The 23,200-nt window shown below is 35.0% G+C and overlaps 3 protein-coding genes across 5 annotated transcripts; 1 reads left to right on the plus strand and 2 right to left on the minus strand.

Annotated features, from left to right (window-relative positions):
- Window positions 1-5,437: 5,437 nt before the first annotated feature.
- On the plus strand, window positions 5,438-11,665 carry LOC107618383 (mitochondrial inner membrane protease ATP23). Of its 3 annotated transcripts, none has more exons than XM_016320429.3 (7): window positions 5,438-5,757; window positions 6,660-6,914; window positions 7,993-8,268; window positions 8,381-8,505; window positions 9,354-9,491; window positions 9,593-9,676; window positions 11,296-11,665. In XM_016320429.3, exons 3-7 carry the CDS (start codon window positions 8,181-8,183, stop codon window positions 11,428-11,430), a joined length of 570 nt encoding a protein of 189 aa, XP_016175915.1. In that variant the 5' UTR covers window positions 5,438-5,757; window positions 6,660-6,914; window positions 7,993-8,180; the 3' UTR covers window positions 11,431-11,665. The 3 variants fall into 3 exon arrangements, with proteins under 3 accessions (XP_016175915.1, XP_016175917.1, XP_088356541.1); XM_016320431.3 differs by having other exon boundaries at window positions 5,550-5,757; window positions 11,357-11,665; XM_088500415.1 differs by lacking the exon at window positions 6,660-6,914 and having other exon boundaries at window positions 5,550-5,757.
- A 4,651-nt stretch (window positions 11,666-16,316) lies between these two features.
- Window positions 16,317-17,641, minus strand: LOC107615232 (uncharacterized). Its single transcript, XM_016317330.1, has 2 exons — window positions 17,588-17,641; window positions 16,317-17,438 (listed from the first exon to the last, which is right to left on the minus strand). The coding sequence occupies exons 1-2, from the start codon at window positions 17,639-17,641 to the stop codon at window positions 16,317-16,319; spliced, it is 1,176 nt and encodes a 391-aa protein (XP_016172816.1).
- Window positions 17,642-17,819: 178 nt separating this feature from the next.
- Window positions 17,820-18,944, minus strand: LOC107615231 (uncharacterized). The gene is made up of 3 exons (XM_088498866.1): window positions 18,762-18,944; window positions 18,047-18,718; window positions 17,820-17,954 (listed from the first exon to the last, which is right to left on the minus strand). The coding sequence occupies exons 1-3, from the start codon at window positions 18,942-18,944 to the stop codon at window positions 17,820-17,822; spliced, it is 990 nt and encodes a 329-aa protein (XP_088354992.1).
- Window positions 18,945-23,200: the final 4,256 nt, after the last annotated feature.

The raw sequence follows: 23,200 nt of genomic DNA on the forward strand, positions 1-23,200 counted from the left end.
TCGAATCTTCTAGATTAGAGAATGATACGCCTTTGGTTCTAGCCTCTACCACAAAGACTCTAATCTCCCCATATCTCGGCTGAACTGGTGTCTCGAGAAGTCCCCAACGAAGTCGTAGATTAGCCATCTAAGAGATGTATAATCAAGCTAGTGGTTCATCATTATCTGATGAAAGACTCACCTTGAACCCATGTAGAATGTAACCTTGTGCCGGTTCAACGCATTCATAATGACGAAGAACAAAGATACATCTTAGAAGAGAGAATCAAACACGGATTGAAGATAGAACAGTAATGCTTTTATTAATCCATAAAACTCAGCAGAGCTCCTCCCCTCAACCTAGGAGATTTAGAGACTCATACTAATAGAAAATAGAATGTAAAACGTGTAAAGTGTCAAAAGGTTCTCTCAAAAGTATGAAAGTTTTCAAATAAATACTAGACTAATAACTAATTATTACATAAGAAGGGTAAAACAGTCTTTTAGTGCGAAAATCCACTTCTGGAGCCCACTTGGTGGGTATTTGGGCTGAGCAAAAGAGTAAGCCACGTGCTAGGAGGGTCCTATGGCGTTGACCGCTGGCTAGGGGCACCTTCTTGGACATTGGACGCTGGTTACTCCTCCCTTGGGCGTTGGGCGCCAGAATAGGGCAGATGGCTGGCGTTGAACGCCAGTTTTGGGCCTTCAATTCTGAAGCAAAGTATAAACTGTTATACATTGCTGAAAAGCCCTAGATGTTAGCTTTCTATAACCATTGAGAATGCTCCATTTGGATTTCTGTAGCTCCAAAAAATCTCTTTTGAGTGCAAGGAGGTCAGATCTTGACAGCATCTGCAGCACTTTCTCTGCCTCTGAATCAGACTTTTTCTCCAGCTCCTCAATTTCAGCCAGAAAATACCTGAAATTGCATAAAAACACACAAACTCAAAGTAGAATCCAAAAATGTGAATTTTACACTAAAACCTATGAAAACATAATGAAACTTAAACAAAACATGCTAAAAAATATATGAAAATGATAGCAAAAAGCGTATAAAATATCCGCTCATCAGATCCGCGCTACTGGCGTTTAGCGCCCCTGGAGGCTGTAAACTTCTAGTTGTTGTTGCCTTCCTGCGGCGTTTAGCTCCCCCATGAGGCAGTGGTTTGGGCACTAGTTACGAGGTACTTGGCGCTAAACGCCGACATTGGTGATTAGCGCCATGATACTAGAAGAAAATTATAAACTATTATATATCGTTAGAAAGCTCTGGAAGTTGGCTTTCTAATGCCACTAAAATTGTATCAATTGGACCTCTGTAGCTCAATTTATGCTTGTTGGAGTGCGAGGATATCAGGGTTCATAACGTCCACTTTCTTCCTTTTTCTTCTGCATTAACTCTGTCAAACTCGTCCGAATCTTTCCTGAAATTAATAAAACCACAATGTGCCTCAAAGTAACATCCAAATAGGCTTCAAACACTAAAATATAAATAAAACTCAATAAATTCATATCTAAAATAATAAGAAAATATAGAAAAGATGCTCATACATCACTTACTAGCAAGTCATAGTTCTTCTCCAACTAGAAGACATTGGAATGGAATCAAACAAATCTTTCAATATCTTCATGAAACGGTTGACATGGGATTTTTTATCCATATGGATCAAAGTCACAACTAGTTGGCTATGCAGATGCAAGATACTTGTCTTATCTACACAAAGGGAGATCTCAAAAAGGATACCTGTTCACATATGGTGGATATAGCTATATCATGGAGGTCCACGAAACAGACGATAGCAGCAACATCCTCTAATCATACTGAAATACTAGCGATACATGAAGCAAGTCGCTTGTGTTTTTGGCTCAATAGTTTGATTCAATGTATTCTGTTATCATATGGACTGATTGATCATAAGATAGCTCCAACTGTTCTGTTTGAAGATAATACAGCATGCATTGCGCAACTTAAAGGCGGATAAATCAAAGGTGATAGAACAAATCATATTTCTACTAAATTCTTCTTCACTCATGACCTTCAAAATCAAGGAACAATTGATATCCAACAGATCCGCTCAAGTAATAATCTGACAGATTTATTTACAAAGTCGCTTCTAAAATCCTCCGTTGAAAGATTGGTACATCAGATTGGGATGCGCTGATTTCAAGATATAAAATAATGTCGGCAAGAGGGAGAGACTGAACTCTTTTTTATTTAGTCAGATTTTTCTCTCTATTGGATTTTTCTTAACAAGGGTTTTAATGAGACAGTCTCCATCACAGATGATATTGTATTCTTTTTCTTTCACTAAAGTTTTTTCTCATTGAGTTTTTCTTTAGTAAGGTTTTAATGAGGCATAATCCTAAATAGACATCCAAGAAGGAGTGTTGTGATATACATGGGTAGATGCCCATTTAATTAATTGTGACTTTCTTCACAATTCTGGACAACTAACTTTTTCAATATAAAAATTAAACTTATCAAGATAAGATCAAATTTAATTACGTTTGAAAATATAGCTTTTGTGGACATATAAATAGAAGCGTGATATGAAACAAATGACACAATCAATAACAACAATTCTTTATCTCTCTTTATACGGTCAATATAAACACTCTTCTCTCTCTTTTATATATACGTTGTTACGTATATTAGTAATATATTAGTAATATATATATAAATCATTTCTATTATATTGAGTTATTAATTACGGTGAATATTAGAATTATTTATTTACACCTCTCTATTTTATATTTTTTTCTTTATTTGTTTATTTTACAACAAAACATAATTTGTTTTTTTCTCATTTGCACCTAAATAATTTTCAAAATTGTAATTTTAATTTTGAGTATATACCTATTTTGGTCCTCAAAGAATTTCAGACCAGACATTTTAGTCCCTAACTAAAATTAATTACTCAATTAGTCCCTAACAATTAATTCCGTCAGACACTTAGGTCCTTTGCTCCGTCAACTCTAACGGAGGACAAAATAGTCCCTGACAACTCTAACAGAGGACAAAATGGTCCCTGGCAACTCTAACAGAGGACAAAATGATCCTTGGCCTCCTCTGTTTGTAAACGACACCGTTCTCCCCCAATTTCCATAATATCTCGTATAACCTTAACATTCATACTTTCCTTCTTCACCTTCATAGTCTTCTTCTCCATCTTCTCCTTTCTCCTCTTCAACTCCAAGATCAAGTTATGGTGTAACTGCCACGCGTGTCACACCTACCTCAACATGTCATGGACCACACACTTTCCAAATATCTGTGACTAGTATACCCACCTCCTCCCCACTTCGCCCACCAAAAGCATACACCTCCACATCCTCGATAACAGCATCACTTCCAACCCCGACAACGTCCACCACATCCTCAAGATCAAATTCTACAACTACCCTAAAGGCACGTCTTTCTCCACTATCTGCCAAGCAATATAGATTGTTGGACACTAGGACATCACGAGAAGATTCTCCTTCAACATCATATGTAAATTCTCATTTAGAATGGACCCCAAGTGCTTCATTCCTTCTCTTCCCAGGTCCAAGCTGGTAGACAGCTTCAACCTTGCATCCAAGCTATCAGTATAGCAAGCAATGTCAAGGTCACCGCTCATATAGAAACTGAAGCGATTACTGAACATTAATTCGGAGAAGAAGATAAAGGAAGCGATCGGAGTGGTGGACAATGTGGCCATGGAAATAATAGGACAGAGGAGGAGGAAGATGGCGATGACAACAATGGGTCTTAACAAATCAAACTTGCTGTATAGATTCATGGGATCCATCGAAGACGATAAGTACTTGAGAGAAATAGTCATTAGTTTCTTGAGTATGAATTGGTTGAAAACAAGTTGAGGATTTTTCTTCTTTTGAACATTGAAGTTGAGAATATGCACATGTAACTTGAAGTTGCAATGTTAGACTGTTAGGGTTATGCGAGATATGATGGAAATTGGAAGAGAACAGTGTTGTTTCTACACAGAGGTTGCCAGGGACCATTTTGTCCTCTGTTAGAGTTATCAAGGACCATTTTGTCCTCCGTTAGAATTGAGAGAGCAAAGGACCTAAATGACTGATGGAATTAATTGTTAGGGACCAATCAAGTAATTAATTTTTGTTGGGGACTAAAGTGTCTGGTCTGAAATTCTTTGAGGACCAAAATAGGTATATACTCTTTAATTTTTAACCTTTACCATAAGCCCTCTTCTGCCCTCTCCCTCGACAACTGTTGCTTTCCACACTCTGCTTCTGCCCCTCCTTTCCTCCGCTCTAAGGTTGTGAAAACCGATTCGAACCGGCTGGTCGAACCGAGAACCGATAGAAATTCCGGTTTGAATCAATGCCAAAACCGCAAGATTAGAAAGCTACCGTTGGATCGCCAAATCGGCCGGGAACCGGTCGGTCGAACCGAACCGTAAACCGGCTAGTTTTTGAGAATTTAGCAAAAGTGCAAAACACAATCGTTTGGATGCACTAAACCATAGTTATAAGAAACGACCCGGACCGGGCCGGCTGGTTTAACCGAAAAACCGATGAACCAGTCACTTGGCCAGTCCGATTGAATAATCTGACCGGATAAAGAACAGAACTGGATAGAACCGGATTGAACCGTCCAATTTTGTGAAAAACCGGCGAATCGGCGGTTTTGAATAACCCATCTGGTTCGAAGCTCTCTTTTTTTTTTCTCCCTTAGCCAAAGCGACGTTGATTTGGGTTTTATAAAAAAATAAAATAATAAACACACAAAACACTCGAACCTACCAATACGGGTGGCAAAGCGGGCCGGCCCGCCCTAACCCGCGCCGCCCCGCCTAGGCCTGCCCTATAAATGGGGCGGATCGGCCCGCCCCGCCAACTAAAATGGGTTCAAAATGCTAGCCCGCCCCGCTTTATGGCGGATTGGCGGGTTGGCGGGCTAGCCCGCTTCTTTTTTTTAAAAAATAAAATTCATTAAAATTAACTAAAAAATAATAATTAAAAAATCAAATACAAATAAAAAATAGTCAAATTATAATATAATTTTTTTACTATTTTTTTAATTTTTAACTTCAATAAAATTGTTTAAAATAATATTTGTCAATAGAATCATCTTTATTTTTAAAAATAAGTTACATAATTTGAGCATATATACAAAATTGTAAAATAAAATAAATAAAGTTAATAACTAAAAGAAGAATAAAAACAAAAATGAAAAAAAGTGTTTAAAAATTCTATAATTATTAATTTTATAATAGTAATCACACTTTTTATTTAATAAAAAAAAAGAAAAATAAAAATCTTCGGCCCGGTGGACCGGCCCGCCCCGCCCCGCCAAAACCCGCCAATTTGGCGGTGCGGGTTTGGTGGGTTTTTTTAATTTGGCGGTGCGGGTTTGGTGGGTTTTTTTAATTTGGCGGGCTCCAAATCCTAGCTCGACCCGCCCTTTTTAGCGGGTTTAGCGGATCGGCCCGACGGGCTTGACCCGTTTTGCCACCCCTACCTACCAACCATATCCCCATCCGCATCCCCATCCCCATTGACCCATTCCCCCTAACACTAATACCCAACGGCACCCATTGCCCAGTAAGGCAGCAAGCCAGCAACCCCTCCAGGCTCCAACCCCGCCGGCCGTCTCGTCATCTTCGTCCCTCCAGACACGGTGCGGCTCCGACGACCTCCTTGCACGTCGCGCTTTGGCTCGCAGCCTCGCAGGTCGTCTTCTTCATCGCAGCTCCTTGCTCCGTCGGCGGCGGCGTCGCGTCCTCTCTGTCCACTGCCTCATCTGTCGGACAGGTTGGTCCGTTGGTGGTCTCCTCGCATTATGCCATTATCTCTGTTTTTGTAGTTATTATGTTCTGTTTATGTTAAATGTTTAATTATAATTGGTTGAATTTGTTGATTCTTGATTATGAATTTATTGATTCTTGATTATGAAATTACTGAATTTGTTGAATTTTTTATTGTGCATCTGTTTAGTGTAGTGATTGCTGGATTTTTTATTAATTTTTTATATGCCATTATGCCTGTTTGCTTTAGAAGATAGATTGCTGGATTTTCTAGCAATTTTTGTTGAATTATGTGCTGTTGAACTATTATGCCATTGTGCATCTGTTTAGTGTAGTGACTCTGAGTCTTTTTGTCGAATTATTTGCTGTTGAACTATTATGGTGTTGCTTTTAAATGTGTGTTGAATTGAATGGTTATTTTCAAGTTGAATGCAACTATTTTACTTGTGAGTTATTTCATTCATCAATTTCTCATGGTTGTATGTCTTAGTTAGGTACCAATCTTGCTCATAATTTAAATCATTCGGCAAATTTAGGCTTGAAAACATGCCGGCAAAACTGGTTTTATGTCCAAAACAGATTTTAGTGAATGCATATATGATTGCTTTTGTCTTGCTTAACAGGAACCCTTTGAATTGAACTGTTTGAAATAGGTTATGCTCCCAACATTGAACAATTGATGTGAATTTGTATTTTGTAATAGCTTTTGTTTTATACCTTTGCTATTATATTTTTTATTTATGTGAAACCGGTTTTATTGGTTCAACCAGTAATTTATTGGTTGAATCAATAAACCAGTAAACCAGTAACCTGATCGGTTTGATCACCGGTTTCGGTTCTTACAACTATGTACTAAACCCTCCATTCCCCCATTGTGCATTACGCGATTACCCTGCCCTCCCAACCCAGGAACCGTAGCAACACACACAACGGCGCAGCTATCTCCCTCCCTTCACCCTCGCACTCTTCCTTCCTGTCAACACCGGCGAGCTGTCTCCGTCACTTTCGTCCAGCCGCTGAACCACTCTCGTCTCCGTCGCAAGTTGGAGCTTTGAAGATTACAGTCGTTTCAGCTCTGGAAGCACCATCTATTCTATCGTCGCGGTTCCTGCCTCCGTCGAGCACCTCTGTTCCACCATCGCCGGTGTTAGCTCGGTTCCACAGGTCCAGTTCCCCCTCTATTTTGTGCTTCTAGCTTCTAGGTTTTATTTTTTAAAACAATAATTGTTGAATAATAATTGTTGAATAATTATGAACTTGTTATGGGTTGAATAATTGTTAATTAATCTGTGAATTTTGCTGTTATTATTGGTTGAATAATTGTTAATTAATCTGTGAACTTTGCCTGGGGTTGCTATGATATTGTAATTAGATTGGATTATAGTTATTGCTATGGGTTGAATTTTGCTATGGGTTGCTGTGAACCTTGCTGTGGGTTATTAATTAAATTAGAGAAGGTCTTCTTCAAGGAAATGTGGCTTAATCTTGAAATTTAGCATTCACATCAGTGGACAGTTGAGTTTAGCCTCTCAGCTTTAGCTGTAACTGCATATTTTCTTCTTTTTGCCATGACTTCTAAGCTGTTTGGTATGTCTTCAATATTTTTCCTTTTTCTCTTTTCTTTTGGTTCCATTGGAAAACATGTCTCCATATTTTGAATGTATGTTATATTACAACAGATTCATATGTTAGAAATAGAAATAATCGTTAATATGGGAAGAAAAAAAATGTGGTGTAAGAAGGGTCAACTCTAAGCAGGAAAAGGAGTTCCCCTTTTAAAATGCAGATTATTATGAGCAAGATCTTGCATTGTTAATTCAATTAATTGGATTATATATCAAGATAATCTAATGGTATAGATTTTATTATGGTTTTAGACCATCGTTGTTACTAAATCTACAATATTAAATATCCAGTTAGCGAGCAAATAGTTATTATATGTTTTTAGTTAATTTGTGAACCTTGCTGTGGGTTGAATTTTGTTGTTATTATTGGTTTCTCTCAAGGTTGTTGGTAATTTTGCTGGGAACTTTGGATGTTGGCATTTATGTTTGGTTGGTTATTTTTGTTATTTAATTTTTGAGTTTGTATTTGAGTGAGATCATAACATTGTAGTTTATGTAGTATTTTTAATTTGGATGATACTTTAAAGTTTATATTAGACTATAATTATGTTTTAGTGTGTTTATTTATATTTTATTTATTATTTTATTATAAAACGATTTTTTCGATTGAATTACAGTCGAATCGATTGAACCAATGAATCAATAAACCAATAGCTAGAGTGGTTCGACGACCGGTTTAGTTTTCAGAACCTTGCTCCGCTCCATCATCTTCAGAGTGTGGTCCTCTACTAACTAAAGTTTTCTCAAACCCTAACTAACCCCCTTCCTACGCTTCTCATTAGCATTTGTGAACCGAACCGAACCAATGGCACAGGATTCTTCTTCCCCTGGTGGTTCTTTGGGAGTCAAAGCAGTCGACAAAGTTCAAGCTATGATTCAAAAGAGTCTCCAACGTATTCTTTTCACTAATTAATCCCACAATTCAGATTACTTTTGAATTGGTTTGGGCGTTTTTCAGTGTTTGCTCTGCTGATTTTGATTCTTCCTTTCATTGTTGTCTGGCAGTTCCAAAGGTGAAGTTCTTGAGGCAACGCATGGCAGAAGCTGGCTGTACTGTGAAGGACAATTTCTTCAGAGCTGTTGTTTGCCAAGGGAGGAAAGGCATGGCTTATTTTGCTCCTGGTCACGGGGTACCTATTTCCTTTTAGGCATTTACATTTTATTTTTCTCTTTAGGTCTCTTTATTCAAATTCAAAAATGCTATATCAAATCAGATATTTTGTTTTTCTGGACATGTGTTGTTTAACTCATTTTCAATGCGTATTTTGTATTTCGTCGTGTATTTTATATCGGTGGCTGATTTTTGGCTGCTTTAAATGGTAATCGTGTTGAATCTACTATAGGATTGGGATCACTGTTTGGTTGCAGATCTTAACTATTAATTTTGGAGTGCTTTTGCAATGCTTTAATATTTTTTTTTTTCTGAGAGGGAAATGATTTGTATATTTGTCAAAGGCGCTTTCCAAATTAATAAGGTGGCCATGGCTTCCAAAACTATATCAAGATCCAATACCTGTTCTGTATAAACTATTTAAGTCAAATGAAATTGTCTTGTTTGCAAAGAAAATAAGGTGCCAATACAGCAATACTAGTGCATAAACTATTTGTGGTCAATTCTTCTTTTTGGTTATGTGAGAAGATAGTAGAATCGCGTCTCAAGTGGTTTAGACATGTAAGAAGAAAACCAACAGAGCACCCAGTCAGGAGGGTGGATGAGATAGAAGATGGACAAAGGGTGAAAGGCAAAGAAAGACCTAGGAAGACCATCCATGAGGTGGTCAAATGAGATCTACATGTAAACGGTCTCTCTGTAGACATGATATATGATAGAGCTCAATGGCGTCATTTGATCCATGTAGCCGACTCCACCTAGTGGGACAAGGCTTTGTTGTTGTTGTTGCTTCTTTTTGGTTATGTGGCAAGATTTGCAATGACCTAACATTCATTTAATCCTCTATTGGAGTGCCTTTGATTGCAGATATTTGTGTGCAGCAACCATGTGACATTTCAAGATGAGGTCAACCAGTTGATAATTCATGAGCTAATTCATGCATATGATGACTGTCGTGCTGTCAATTTACGTTGGAATAATTGTGCTCACCAAGCTTGTAGTGAGGTGCCTATCCTGAAGTGTTTTCCCACCAAATATTAAATTGAATAGGTTTTTATATCTTATAACTTTCCTGTCCAGCGTTTCTCAACATTCCGTTGAAACAGATACGAGCTGGTCATTTAAGCGGTGATTGTCATTTCATGCGGGAACTACTTCGTGGTCATTTCAAATTGCGAGGGCATGAACCGGTACACTTTTACTTTTTTTCCTCTGTTAATACCTATCCTTTATTTTTTCTTTCAATTAAATCTTCCAATAGATTTACATTCCACGTCTTATCATGGTTGTTTTAAATCTGAATACATTACATGTTGATTGAGGAGAAAGTATCTGAGTTCTGTAAAGTCTTCCATAGAAGCATTAATCTCAAAATTTTATAAAGTGCACTTGGTGCTGGAGGGGATTAGGAGTGCAAAATAAATCACTCGATGTTGCACCTAAATCTTTTGAAACATATCAAAACATAAAAATGAGGGTTCCTTTGTTATTATTATGATTATTGGATGCCAAAGAATATTCTTGCTACAGTTTAAGCCATCTTCCTTAGTCACCCATGTAAGCTATAATGGATTATTGCTATATGGGTCCATTAACCAGTAACCAAGTATTGATCTGATAACTTGTCATGTGATAAATACATGAGATATGATCTGATCAATACAAGTACAAGTTTCAGCCAAGTGAGTAAATAGCTAGCTTTAAAATGATAGGCCAAGTTAAGTTGCCAGATCAATGATCAAAGACTTCCGCCATTTTTTAAGAATGGTATAAAAAAATTGTTTGTGATCAATGTCAGGGCCATTTCCATGATCAAACTTATCATCCATGTTAGTTGTTCCAAATTCCAATGTAAAATAATTTGCAACTTATGCATAGTTGTAATTTACTATCTAGTCTGTCTTTACTGAGGTGATTCATCTTCTGTTGAATATTTATTTGTTGGTTGTTAAATTAGTAGACGGGGTCGAAAAATGCAAGGCATAGGGAGTTAATTAGCAAGAGGGATAATTTGAATTCGAATGGATATATTGCTCCTAGCAGACCTAACTACGTGTATTGCTGGTTTTCCTTTGACTTAGATGAACCAAAGGTAAGCTTAGAAGTTTCACATTATGAGATTGAAGTCATCTCCTAGGCCTCTTATGCTCAAATTATGAACTAAACCTTAGTGAAGGGTAACAAGAGGATAATATGGAAACCTATGCATGACTTGTTTCTTGTCATATAATGACTTGGTAATATTTTCAGTTGTCTCTAATGTCAGCATATGCTTAGTTCATAATTTCTATCCACCTAAATGACCATCCATTGAGGTTCGAAGGAAAAAAGAAATTGATCAATTATTTTATTATATATCATGGCTTTTTTCTATCTTCCCATATACAATAACAAGCTTGCTCTCTATCATGTGGTTTAAAGGCAAGTGGTCATTGGTCTGTGAATTATGGTATAGATTTGGGAGTGCAAATTCGTTAGCAAATAATAGAAATATGGGTTACCAGAATTCAAATTCTCTAGGGAAATATAATTGATAATATTCCTGTCACTGATAATGCTCCTAATATTAATACCATCATCATTGCATGATAATTGAACTAATAATTTTTTCTTAAAAATGTTCCGATGATTGGCTGAGGTGAAGAATGGAACTTTACAATAAACAATTATTTTTAAAAGCTGGATACTATTTTGTATTTTATACTACATTAGAACTGTTATGCAATTCTCTTGTTGAAGTTTACTCTATGTTCTAGAGATATTTAATGTTATTCAGTGCTGATTTACTTTAATATATTGAAACTTGAAGGAGTGTATTAGAAGAAGAGTCTTGTTATCTTTGTTTTCAAACCCCAATTGTGTTGGTTCAGCTGCCAAGGATTCAATGGAAGATGTATGGGATATTTGTTACAATGACACACAGCCATTTGATAAAGCTCCATAAGAAATTGCATGGATTGGTAGTGTTACCATTTTAGTGGGATAAAGCTTTGTTATGGTTGGTACTTGGTAGTGTTACCCTTCTTGCTATTCTTTCTGTGATTAACAGTTTTGGAGGGAGACCGGCTTAATGACCCAATATTGAGAATTAATTATACAAATCATTGACTTGAAGGCTTGTTATTTTTATGGTGTAAATTTCAATAAATTTTTCTCTGTTTAACAGATCTTCTAGGGTATATGCTCAATTTAATTCTTGTATGATTGATTGTCATTTTAGTTCAAGAAATTGTCAAATTAGTCCATCAAATGGTTTTCCCTTCAACAGCATTACTGGCGTACAAAGAATTGATTTTAGATATTCTAAAGTGAGAAAATTGATAAAGTGATAAGTGAGAAATTAATCACTATTAAATTTGTAATTTTTATAAAATGTGTGTTCTACTATCTTAATATAAGAGTGATTAATTCTTTACTTTACTACTTTATTAAATTTTTCACTAGAGGATTTTAATCCAAAAATTTCTTAAGTGCTCTAAGAGAAAAGAAGAGTTTTTGTTCTATTTCTTTCATGTTGCAACGCAATAGTAATACGAGTTTTTTTTATCTAGATTAACTTCACAAAAACTATCATAAAAGTCATTACATGATTAATTTTAAAAGTTAAAATACTCTATTAGATTCTATAATTTTTTTAAATTTGTAATTAAGTTTTTACATTTTAAAATTTTTTAATTTAATTTCTATATTAATTTTAAATTTGTAATTAGATTGTTTTTAACCGTAAATGTTACAAAAGCATTTTAAACTTTTAGTCTATATTTCACCACTAAGGAATAAGTTCGGTATATTCTGTTAAATTAAATAATTTTAGAATAATAATGATGTAATTATAAATTTGATAAAATTATAAGAATTAACAGAATAATTTAATCTTTTAAAAATGTGTACCTTTTTTTAACTAACATATCTCTCGTCCCAATACGGTTATTGTGTCAGAATATGAATGGAATAGAACAATAACTTTTGTTTGCTCTTGAAACACTAAAGAAATTCCAGTAAGATGCAAATATGTTTAAGTGTCACAACATGACACAGAAGGATTGGTACTAATTTGGTTATGTTGATGTCATGCAACATGGCACTCATGTAACACTAGTTGGTCATCAAAATTAAAATGATTTATGTGAAATACAGGAGGCATAGGTCAATCTTGTGAGTATGTATGTTGAATATACATGATTACATTATAATAAAGGGGAATTTTGTCATTTTTTTTTATCCAATTTTCATTTACTATTTTGATTTTGTATTCAACTTCGGAACTTCCTATTTTGCTTCTGTACTCTCTCTCTCTCTCTCTCTCTCTCTCTCTCTCTCTCTCTCTCTCTCTCTCTCTCTCTCTCTCTCTCTCTCTCTCTCTTTGTTACTTGGACGAACATGTTATTAGTTGATTGTTACACTTGATTGTTACACATAATTCTCAATTGTGTATGATATTTAAGGTAAAAAGTAAAAACGATGTTATGGTTACAATGTGATTTGCATGTCCGTTTAGTTGATTCACTAGTGTGCAACTTTCAAATTCTATTTCAGTTTAGACTTTAGATAACTAAAATAGTTAATTCATTAAATAATGTGGATTTGGATAAACTCGGGTAAATTCTTTAAACTTGTAAAATTTGTTAATTCAATTGAATTTATTTGTTTACTCCCTGAAATTATCTATTTGTTATTGGCTCCATAGTGAACTTGTAAAATAAAATACCACTAATTAATTAAGATGCATATTCACCTTCTAAACTATTGTTTTTATTTGTAAAATATAGAGAGCGATCAACATGCATACACGTTAATAACAGTGACTTGTTGGGAAATTATTTGTTACATATGGGGGACTTTTTTGTGAAATTTCAAACTATTGAGTTTTTTGGAATTTTACCAAAATATGGAAACAAATTATAAAATTAGAAACTGATGGGTGAATTTTTTTCATTTTTTTTTTTAAATTACAATAAAAAATTGGTGGGTGAAATTTTTATTTTTTATTTTTTAAAAAAATTAAATCAGAAATAGCTGTGTGCAATTTTTGGACGCACCACACACTTCTAAAACACAAAAATGCACCATTTTCTGGTAAAATACCAAATTTATATCTGAAAAAAATAATTTGCAGACATGTTCTATTATGATATGGGAAAGTTTTTAAACGTACTGATGTTTTAGTGATTTTTAACCGTTGATTTTAATTATATATATTATATATATTTTTTATAATTAAGATCAATAATTAAAAATTATTGAAATACTAGTATAACACTGGTATATTTTTATAATAACAGTACACTTACAAATTTTGCCATGATATATAGCTAAAAATTAATGTTACTATTACTATAAAGCAGATTTATATGTCAGTTCATGAGAAGCATTAATAGTTTTGTTGTTGACGGATGCCAGACCTATATATACATTTATGATTCAGTTTGTGCCCCCCTTCTATTTTTCTAATTTAGCTGCTTCCTGCTTTTTATTTAGGTTGCCTTTTTTCAACATTTTAATCTTTATATGGCTGAATCAAAATATGAGACTACTATACATAATAAGTAATAATTAAGGGCCTTCTCTCATATTATTGTTTGTGCCTTACAGCAAAGAAGCAAAATGGGTGGGCGAGCTAGCCAATAGCCATGATGCCATTGCTAACTTATTATTATTATTATTATTCCAAGAGACTGCACATGCATTTGATAGCTACATTTCAAAATTGCAGATCTCACATGCTATATTATATAGCAATTTTTTTTTCTTCTATAAGTCCTCTTTATTTATTTATTTTTTTAATTGGTTATGAACCATGATCTATCCGAGAACATAAATCTGGTTAACAATTAATCTCTGTGTCTTTTCCACGTGATCATAGAAACAACTCTATGATTAACAGTTTCCCCATCCCATCTTGCTTCAATTTGATAAGAAACCAAACCCAAATCAAAGAAATTAAAGTGTATGTTTTGCTATCAAAAGTGGTTGTCTTTTTAAGGTGCTGGTTAAGATTTTCAATAACCAAAAAAAAAAAAAAAAAAAATACTAGGTCGCACGCATAATAAAAGAAATTAATTAAACAGCAGTATTGATATAATTTTTTTGAGATAATTAAGTACAAGTGATATATTACTTAAAAATATAAAACTATATAAAAAAGAATATTAAAATATAAAATAAATGTCACTGACTTTAGATTTGAAGCGATAAAATAGTACTTCGTTTAAATACATATTAATTAACTGACTTCACAAGATTTGATGTTATATATAAGAATCAATTTGTATCTATATAATAAATTTTTATTATCCTACTCAAGCAATACTCACCATGAATATTTAATAATACACATACAGTTGTTAAGAAGTATTTGTACTTTTGGTTACTAGGTCACTCACATTCACTCTTATGGGGAACATCTTTTGTAATTATTCATTGGTTTAATTAGAGCAATACCAAGTTACCAACATATTTTATTATTTCTTGTTAATACTGGGTCAATATTCTAAATTTAAATATTAAATTTTAAATTCTAGTTCTAATTTCAATAGTATAAAAATAAATTATTGACTAAAAATATTAGCTACTCTTAATAAAAGAGTAAACTATTGCGTTAGTCTTTAACGTTTTGGCTAAATTATAATTTCGTCTTTAATATTAAAAATATTTTATTTTTATCTAAAATATTTTATTTCATCATATTTTAGTTATCTGGTCAAAATTAAAAATTTTCCTTTAAAAATATATTTTTTTTTCTATTATTTTTTTCTCTTATTATGTCACTTTCGTTCTCAAATTACTACAACAACTTATGACCACTATAATTACATAGTCGCTATCTAGAAGAAAATCAAATGAAAAAAAAGAATATTTTAAGAAGAAAAAAATTTAAATTTTGATTAGAGGTCTAAAATAGGGTGAAATAAAATATTTGGGATAAAAATAAAACGTTTCAAACATTAGGAATGAAATTAAGATCGATTTAGCCTAAATATTAAGAATTAAAATAATATTTTATTCTTAATAAAAATCATATGTTAGTCCTATAATATTTCTTATTTAATTATTTTATAAATTTATATAATTTTATCAAATTTTTAATTAAATTCTGACAATTTAAAATTTTGTACCTAAATATATTATTAATAAAAGATTTTAAATTAATTTTCTATTAATAGTTGTCTTTCATAAAGAAAAATTCAACATTCTTAAAATATCTATTTCTCTATATTTAGTTTTAGGAGGTAATATTTTAAGAAGATTCTATTTTTTTTAGGGTAAAAAACCTAAACAAGTCAAAGGGAGATCAATTTGACACAAATAAGCCAAAGCAAATTCTGTTTCAGCAATCCACCAAGTGGCATTTCTATATAGTTCGAACCAAATAGGTTCGAACTCACCTTCTACATAATTCGAACCAAATAGGTTCGAATTACAGCTATACACCAAACCTAAATAAATCGAACTAAATTGGTTCGAACCATAATTTAATAATTCGAACCTAATAGGTTCGAATTACAATGAGCATAACTTTACCAAGTAATTCGAAATAGGATGGTTCGAATTACTATGAATTCGTCACAGGAAGGAACTTAAGTTACGAACATAGTTTCCGCATCATCTCTTAATAAGAGTCCTACATTTTTTTTTGCCGGTGTGCCTTAGAAAAATATTTCGTTTAAAACTGCGGTGGCAGAACATATTCATTAAGTAAAAATCCATTCAAGGTACATCGCAGTGACGTTAACAAATTTTATGCGTCACCAACCACAAGTAAGAAAACCGATAATTGCGGAATCTAAAAGCTAAATTGAAATAACAAAAGAACCAAAGCCGCAAATACAGCTAATCATGTCCCCGTGTGTGCTCTGCGCCTCCGAGTTGTGGGCAACTCCGACGTGTATGGCCGGGCTGCCGACAAATCCCACATCTCTTTGGCCGGTTCGGATCAGCCTCGTCCATATTGGTCCGTATCCGAGTGGACCTGGGACGACCCTCTCTCGCACGCCTCTTATTGGGGTCAGGGATGACAGTCGGCCCGTCATATGGTGGCCAGAAACCCTCCGGAATGGGAGGTGTAAAACCCATCTGATAGACACTGAAGACCGAACTAAGACGATACACCTGGTGGACATAAGGCTCCCATGTAAGCCGTGAGTAGGCACAGCATGCCAGTGCGTGGGGACACGGGAAATGAAGTGCCTGGAAGTATCCGCAGTCACATGTGCGAGATGCAAGCGAGACTCTGTAGGTACCCAGTGAGAAAGAACCAGTCAGAGTTGTCTCTGCGACGGTGAACTCGGAGTTATCCCTGTCGTACACGGTAACCGTGAAGCACCTAGCCGTCTTCAAGTTGGCCTCTATACACTTCACCAAGTGCTGACTAAATTGTTGTCCGGTTCCCATCTGCACCTCAGCCTCCCTCCCTTTGCGAACAAATAACTCGGCCAACCTTCCGTATGTTGCCTTCACTAGGGAGCACACAGGAAGGTTTCTGACGCCCTTGAGGATCGAGTTCACACACTCGGATATATTCGTCGTCATGTGTCCGAATCTACGCCCCTCATCACAATGTTGGGTCCACAAGGAATACTCAATCCGGTTAGCCCAGTCACACATCGCCGGGTCTTCGGACCTAAGAATATCAAACCAGTACTGAAACTCAACCTCGGTCTTAGCGTACGCCGCATTCACGAGTAGCCTCCTTGCGTCTTTGCCCTTGAAGGTGAGGGCAAAATTTGCCGCAACATGTCGAATGCAGAATGCCCGGTATGCAGATGGAGGTAACCAGCCTCCGTCAGGAGCCTCAAGGGCGGCTTTGATGCCGTTATGCCTGTCCGAGATAACCAGCAGACTCGGCTGCAGTGTCACATGCTCACGCAGGTGGGAGAGAAAGAAAGACCACGACTCAGCATTCTCACCCTCGACTAACGCGAACACGACGGGGAGTATGTTGGAGTTCCCGTCCTGTGCAATCGCGACAAGCAACGTTCCCCCATACTTGCCATACAGATGGGTTCCGTCAATACTAACTAGGGGCTTGCAATGACGGAATGCCTCGATGCATGGGGAAAGGTCCAGAATAGTCTGTGAAAATAAGCTCGAGACTCGTCCACCTGTCCACCGACACGAACAGGGCTCGTCCTCAGCACAGCAACAGTACCAGGCATCGTCAATCGGACTCCTAACACCCACCTTGGGAGCTCGTTGTACGACTCATCCCAGTCACCATAGATGAGGAAAACAGCCTTCTGCTTCGCCAACCAGACCCTCCTGTAAGTCGGCCTAAACCCAAAGTGTGCGGCGGTGGCATTTAGGAGCACCTTGATGCTGACGGATGCATCAGCCCTAACCATTGGCATAACGAATGCCGATATCACATGGTAATCCAAACTCCTGTGGTCGCTGGAGATCGAGGTGGCGAGACAAGTATGCGGTCCGTTGTAACGTTTGACCTCCCAAATCCCCTTGCGCTGTCGGAGACTGAGCCGAATCAACCATGTGCACCCATTGCCGAACTCAGAACACTTGCCCACATACCGGCGATAGTCGGACTCCACCACCTTGTACTGTACCCCTCGCCGTATGCTGTAAGTCTTGACACTTAACAGGGCCTGTTCTTTATCCGGAAATTGCTGACCAACCTGAAACTCTGTCAGACCTGCATACCCTTCAGCATCTCTAGCGCCAAATCCAGCCGGCTGCCCAGCAACCCCCTCCTGCCTCATGGCATCCAAGTCCAAAGAGGAAAAATGCGGAGGGTACTGCTGCGTGCTGGAGCTAGAACCACCGACCACCCCAGCAGGCTCACTTGCTCCAACATCATCCCCACTGTCATCAGCAATCATATCCGGCTCGACGTCATCGTCCTCTGGATCATCCAAGAATCCATCTCCAACCCCAGCCGGTGCAGCACACTGTAAAGATGTCGGCAGATACCCACCTTCACCGACCTCGTCGCCTACACTGCCGATGAGGTCAACAGCGAACGAAGGGGAGGCGACAGGTTGGATGGGTGGCTCGTACGCAGGGACGGAGAAAGATGCAACGGCAGGCCTGGAGCTAGAACCGGCTACCGTGGCTAAAGTGGTGGTATTCCGGTTCGAACCCCCCGAGTTGGACACCGCGTCAACCAACTTTGCCAACAGTTCTGGTGTCCTAACCTCTGGAAACTGCCGGCGACAATGAAACATGACATGCAAGTCCTCATCACTCCCGATCGTGAAACAATCGTACGTTACGGTATTCTGGAGCACCGTGATTGGAAATTGATAAAAAAAACTTCTTAACCCGTTTCACACCTTCCAGCCCGAGTTTCTGCAGTACAGAGCTAACAAGGTCCTCATACCTTGTCGTAGGCGTTACGATAATGCAGAGAGGATCCTTATCAGTGAACTTCACACTAGAACGAGATTTCTTCTTAATGGTTCCTCTGTGGTGAACCAACACTGCGAAACTCTCCTCACTAGCCATGTAAACCACCTCTAATGATAGTAACTCACGTTCAAACCATATATATAGAGCTCTCATCCTCACTGATTCGAACCGCTATGGTTCGAAATATGCTCAATGTAATTCGAACCTATTAGGTTCGAATTATTAAGTTATGGTTCGAACCAATTTGGTTTGATTTATTTAGGCTTGACGTATAGCTGTAATTCGAACCTATTTGGTTCGAATTATGTGAAAGGTGAGTTCGAACCTATTTGGTTCGAACTACATAGAAATGCCATTTGATTGATTGCTGAAACAGAATTTGTTTTAGCTTATTTGTGTCAAATTGAAATCCCTTTAGCTTGTTTAGGTTTTTTACCCTTTTTTTTAAATGTCAATTGATAGTAGGGATTTAGTTGAAAATTCTTATTTAGTTCAAATATCTAATAATAAATTTTGAATTATAAATATATAAAACGATAAAATCCTACAAAATTATTAACCCTTATAAATTTATAGATCAACCTCTCCAATAAAATTACACAATTTAAATCATCAAAAAACAATCAACAATGAAGGTAATTATGCAATATGAGTCATGGATCAATGGTAATTTTAGGGTAGAATTGAATTCTCCTACTAGAAGAATATAAATACAAATATTCTTTTATTTATTTTTAAAATATATTTTATATTTTAATATATATTTTATATAAATTGATTTTTTTATATATAATATGATATCTTAAAAGGAGTCTTCTTTTGACTATTTTAAGGGTATTTGTTAAAAATACAAAAGAAAAATTGTTTATAAACAATAAGATATTTTAAATTTCCAATAATATTAAATGTATTAAAAAATTTAGTTTTTTCCAAAAATAATTTAATTTTTGTATTTTCAACAAGTGGTCACCCAAAACAAACACACCCTAAGACATAAGCATGAATCCAGTTGTATGCGTAGAGTAATTGACACTCACATGTTACCGGGTCTTGTACATTTCTTGCCTCAATGCAAATTGGTCTAATTGATTAGATTTACAAGTCAGCACAAGTCAAGCACACCCAAAAATAAGCAAAAACGACTTTATTAGTTAATTAGTTGCATCGATAAGTGTGTGACCTTGTATGAATGTGTGTATGTATGTATGTTTTAGTTAGTTATATATAGTCATTGTTAGGTGTATATTCAGGTAAGAAGCATATCAACACAAATCTTGCGTATTTGAAGGGCACTTACAGAAATCACTATCACTACTTTGAACATAAATTCAGATGCTTGCGTAAACGTAACGGATACACTGATGCAGCCGCGTATAAAACTATAAATCTATCGCACTATTTTTTTTTTAAATTCAAATGCAGTCAACTTTACGTGAAGTTGATATTTGAGAATCGCTAGATAAAAATTTAGTCAAATCATTCAAATTATTTAACGATTTTCAACTATCAACCTCACTTAACTACACCGTTTTCACTTTTTTTTTTCTGCTAGCAGTATTTCTCAAGCCAGATACTAATCCTTTACAGATCAAAATTCTATTAAATAATTTATAATTAATCAATGAATTGCTATATGTAAAAAATAAAATTAAAATCTTTAACACTTGCTAAAACGAATTAATAAATTAATCATTAGATTAACCCAAATTAATGATAAGTCTCACTATCTGAGTATCGTTATTTGTGGACTTGGGCTTTATTTATTTGGTTGCGTCACTTTTTGAGGGGCTTCTTGCTACACCTAATGTGACTATTACATTAACACTAGTAAACGCTTAGTTGAATTAGTCACTCAAGTACATAATCTCCATTATTGAAATTTTATTCCAAAACTTTGAGAATAAAATATTAAAATTATTAAAAAAAAATTATACTGTTCAAAAAAAATTAGCAAGGATTGATGTTTAAAATGCTTCCTAAAAGATTACACATAAATTAATTGGTCTTTCAAGATTTAAAAACTCAATTTAATTTTTAATAAAGAAACTAACGTGGGTCGAATTGGTTCTTCATAATTTTTTACTTATGTATTATTAGTATATGAGATAAATTTTATTATACATCTTGTGCATAGTACCAAAAATCGGATCGAACTGCATGGTTTCAATCCAATTAATAGAAAATCGACCATCAAAATCAATTCAATCTGAGATAAAATCCGTTTGACAGAAAATTTGCAAAAAATCGAAAAAATTAGTTAAAGAATAGCTAATTGGTCAAATCAGTGCCATTTTTAACGGTTAACTAATTTCAAATAAAAATAAAAATAATTTTTTTAAAAAAAATTATACATATTATTTTATTATATCAAATTTAATATTGATGAATATTGATTAAATTTTTAAACATCTAACTCTATCGTGTGTATCGATTGATGACCAGTTTGATTTTCAAAATTTTGATCTTATTTTTTATTTTCCACGTGATACTTAATTGTGACATATTAATAAAAATAATTATTAATAAGATTAATGGATTCATATCAACATTTTTAATGACCAAATAAATTCATGCATAATATTTGATAAAGCAATTTGAATAACACAAACTAGTAACCAAAGAGGGTTGATTGATGACAAAGTTACCGGTAAAAAAAGGAAAAAGAAAAATTGTTTGCTACATGCAAAAGTTTTAGGCGTGGTTTGATAAAAAAAATTTTATAAATTTTTGTATTTTTCAAAAGAACAAAAACCTCGTTTTGTGTTTAGTAAATTAAAAAGCCTATATATTTGTACTTGCAATTTTTAAAAATTAAGATAATTCATCTAACCAAATGAGATAAAAGTCAATATTACATGAATGTCCTAAATACAAACAGATCGCATGCATGTCTCGTTTGCATATCTATATAAATAGAATCAAATTGATTCAATTTACACTCTCTCAATGTAAATCAAATCAATTGGATTCGAATTAGTAGGTACACTAGTAAATCGAATTCATTAGCTTCGATTTACTATGAAAAAGTACCGTTTTAGTGAAGTAGTCTACAATAAATCGAATCAATGAGTTTCGATTTAAGGCCCATGGTAATTCGAATCAAAATGTGTCGATTTATAGTCCATGGTAAATTGAATTGAGTAGTTTTGATTTATAGGAAATGAAGTGCTAGGTAAATCGAATGAAGTAGATTCGATTTACTAGTTGTGTGCCTATATATACAATTCGAATTCAATTGTTTCGAATTACAATTCACAACTATTTCCACCCTCAAATCACACCCAAGAGAGAAAAGTTAGGCAATAACACCACAAGATTCAAAACTACGGACATAGAGGATGACCCAAATCGTATCTACCAGTTAGATGGAGTTGCCAATATTACTAGTAGTATCAATGAAGAGGTTAATGAATGAAATTTATTTTCTCCAAGATAGATAGAATTGTTAGTAATATTAATTAAGTCACTTAGAATATTTGATCATAAGCGTTAGTTAAAATTTTTAAACTACAAATAGTAGTTAAAATAGTGCTTTAGTAGTTTGTTAGAATTTTAAAACTATAACAACAAGTTAGAGTAGTGATTAGAGGTTTTGTTAGAATTTGTAAGTTTTATATGTTAGATTAACTAGGGACTAGAATTTTAGTTAGAATTTAATTTAGGTTAAAAGTGTTAGAGATAATAGTGATTTAGGATTGTAATATATTTTACATTAAAATTTTTTTATTAGAATTCTCCATTTTAAGTGATTTTAGATTTAACTTGAATTTAATTTTTTTTGAATTTGTTGAGGATATGGGTATTGTAATCTTATTTGTTTGGGTTTAGGGTATTTTGTCCAAAAGGACATGCATTATTTAATATTTGTTTAGTAAATTGTTTTGATAATGGATATGGTTCTTAAAAAATATGTTTATTTTTATACAGCCCACCTGATGTATCACCAGTATAAGGAGGCAGCATGGTATGTCCCTAGAAGATAAGATCATACTATACTTGCAGATGCTCGGTTTATACCATCTTGCAAGGCTCAACGACCATTGGTTTAGGTTGGATGAGCCGCTAACCAGTGCATTTGTGGACAGATGACGTCAGGAGATGCATACCTTTCATTGTCATTCGGAGAGTGCACGGTTACGCTACAGGATATGACGTACCAGTTAGGCCTCCCGATCGACGAAGAGTACGTCAGTGGATGTCTGACAGACTTTGAGTGGTACATTGAAGCCATTCGACCTACATGGACTTGGTTCGAGGAGCTATTGGGTATCATACCTCCTGCGGACTGCATCGACAAGTTCACTATGAAATGCACTTGGATGCAGTATACACTCAGTGAGCTTCCTCAGGGT

Source organism: Arachis ipaensis, chromosome B9 (genome assembly GCF_059453495.1).
Source record: "Arachis ipaensis isolate K30076 ecotype BB chromosome B9, ASM5945349v1, whole genome shotgun sequence".
Lineage (NCBI taxonomy): Eukaryota > Viridiplantae > Streptophyta > Magnoliopsida > Fabales > Fabaceae > Arachis > Arachis ipaensis.

Coding starts and splice junctions, on each gene's coding strand:
- LOC107618383 (XM_016320429.3), top strand. CDS start 8,181: ATGGCACAGGATTCTTCTTCCCCTGGTGGTTCTTTGGGAGTCAAAGCA. Junction 8,506..9,353: donor ATTTTGCTCCTGGTCACGGG/GTACCTATTTCC, acceptor CTTTGATTGCAG/ATATTTGTGTGCAGCAACCA. Junction 9,492..9,592: donor CTCACCAAGCTTGTAGTGAG/GTGCCTATCCTG, acceptor CCGTTGAAACAG/ATACGAGCTGGTCATTTAAG.
- LOC107615232 (XM_016317330.1), bottom strand. CDS start 17,641: ATGCCTGGTACTGTTGCTGTGCTGAGGACGAGCCCTGTTCGTGTCGGT. Junction 17,439..17,587: donor CTGTTCGTGTCGGTGGACAG/GTGGACGAGTCT, acceptor GCGATTGCACAG/GACGGGAACTCCAACATACT.
- LOC107615231 (XM_088498866.1), bottom strand. CDS start 18,944: ATGGCTAGTGAGGAGAGTTTCGCAGTGTTGGTTCACCACAGAGGAACC. Junction 18,719..18,761: donor GGCTGGAAGGTGTGAAACGG/GTTAAGAAGTTT, acceptor ACGGTGCTCCAG/AATACCGTAACGTACGATTG. Junction 17,955..18,046: donor CTTACAGCATACGGCGAGGG/GTACAGTACAAG, acceptor GATTCGGCTCAG/TCTCCGACAGCGCAAGGGGA.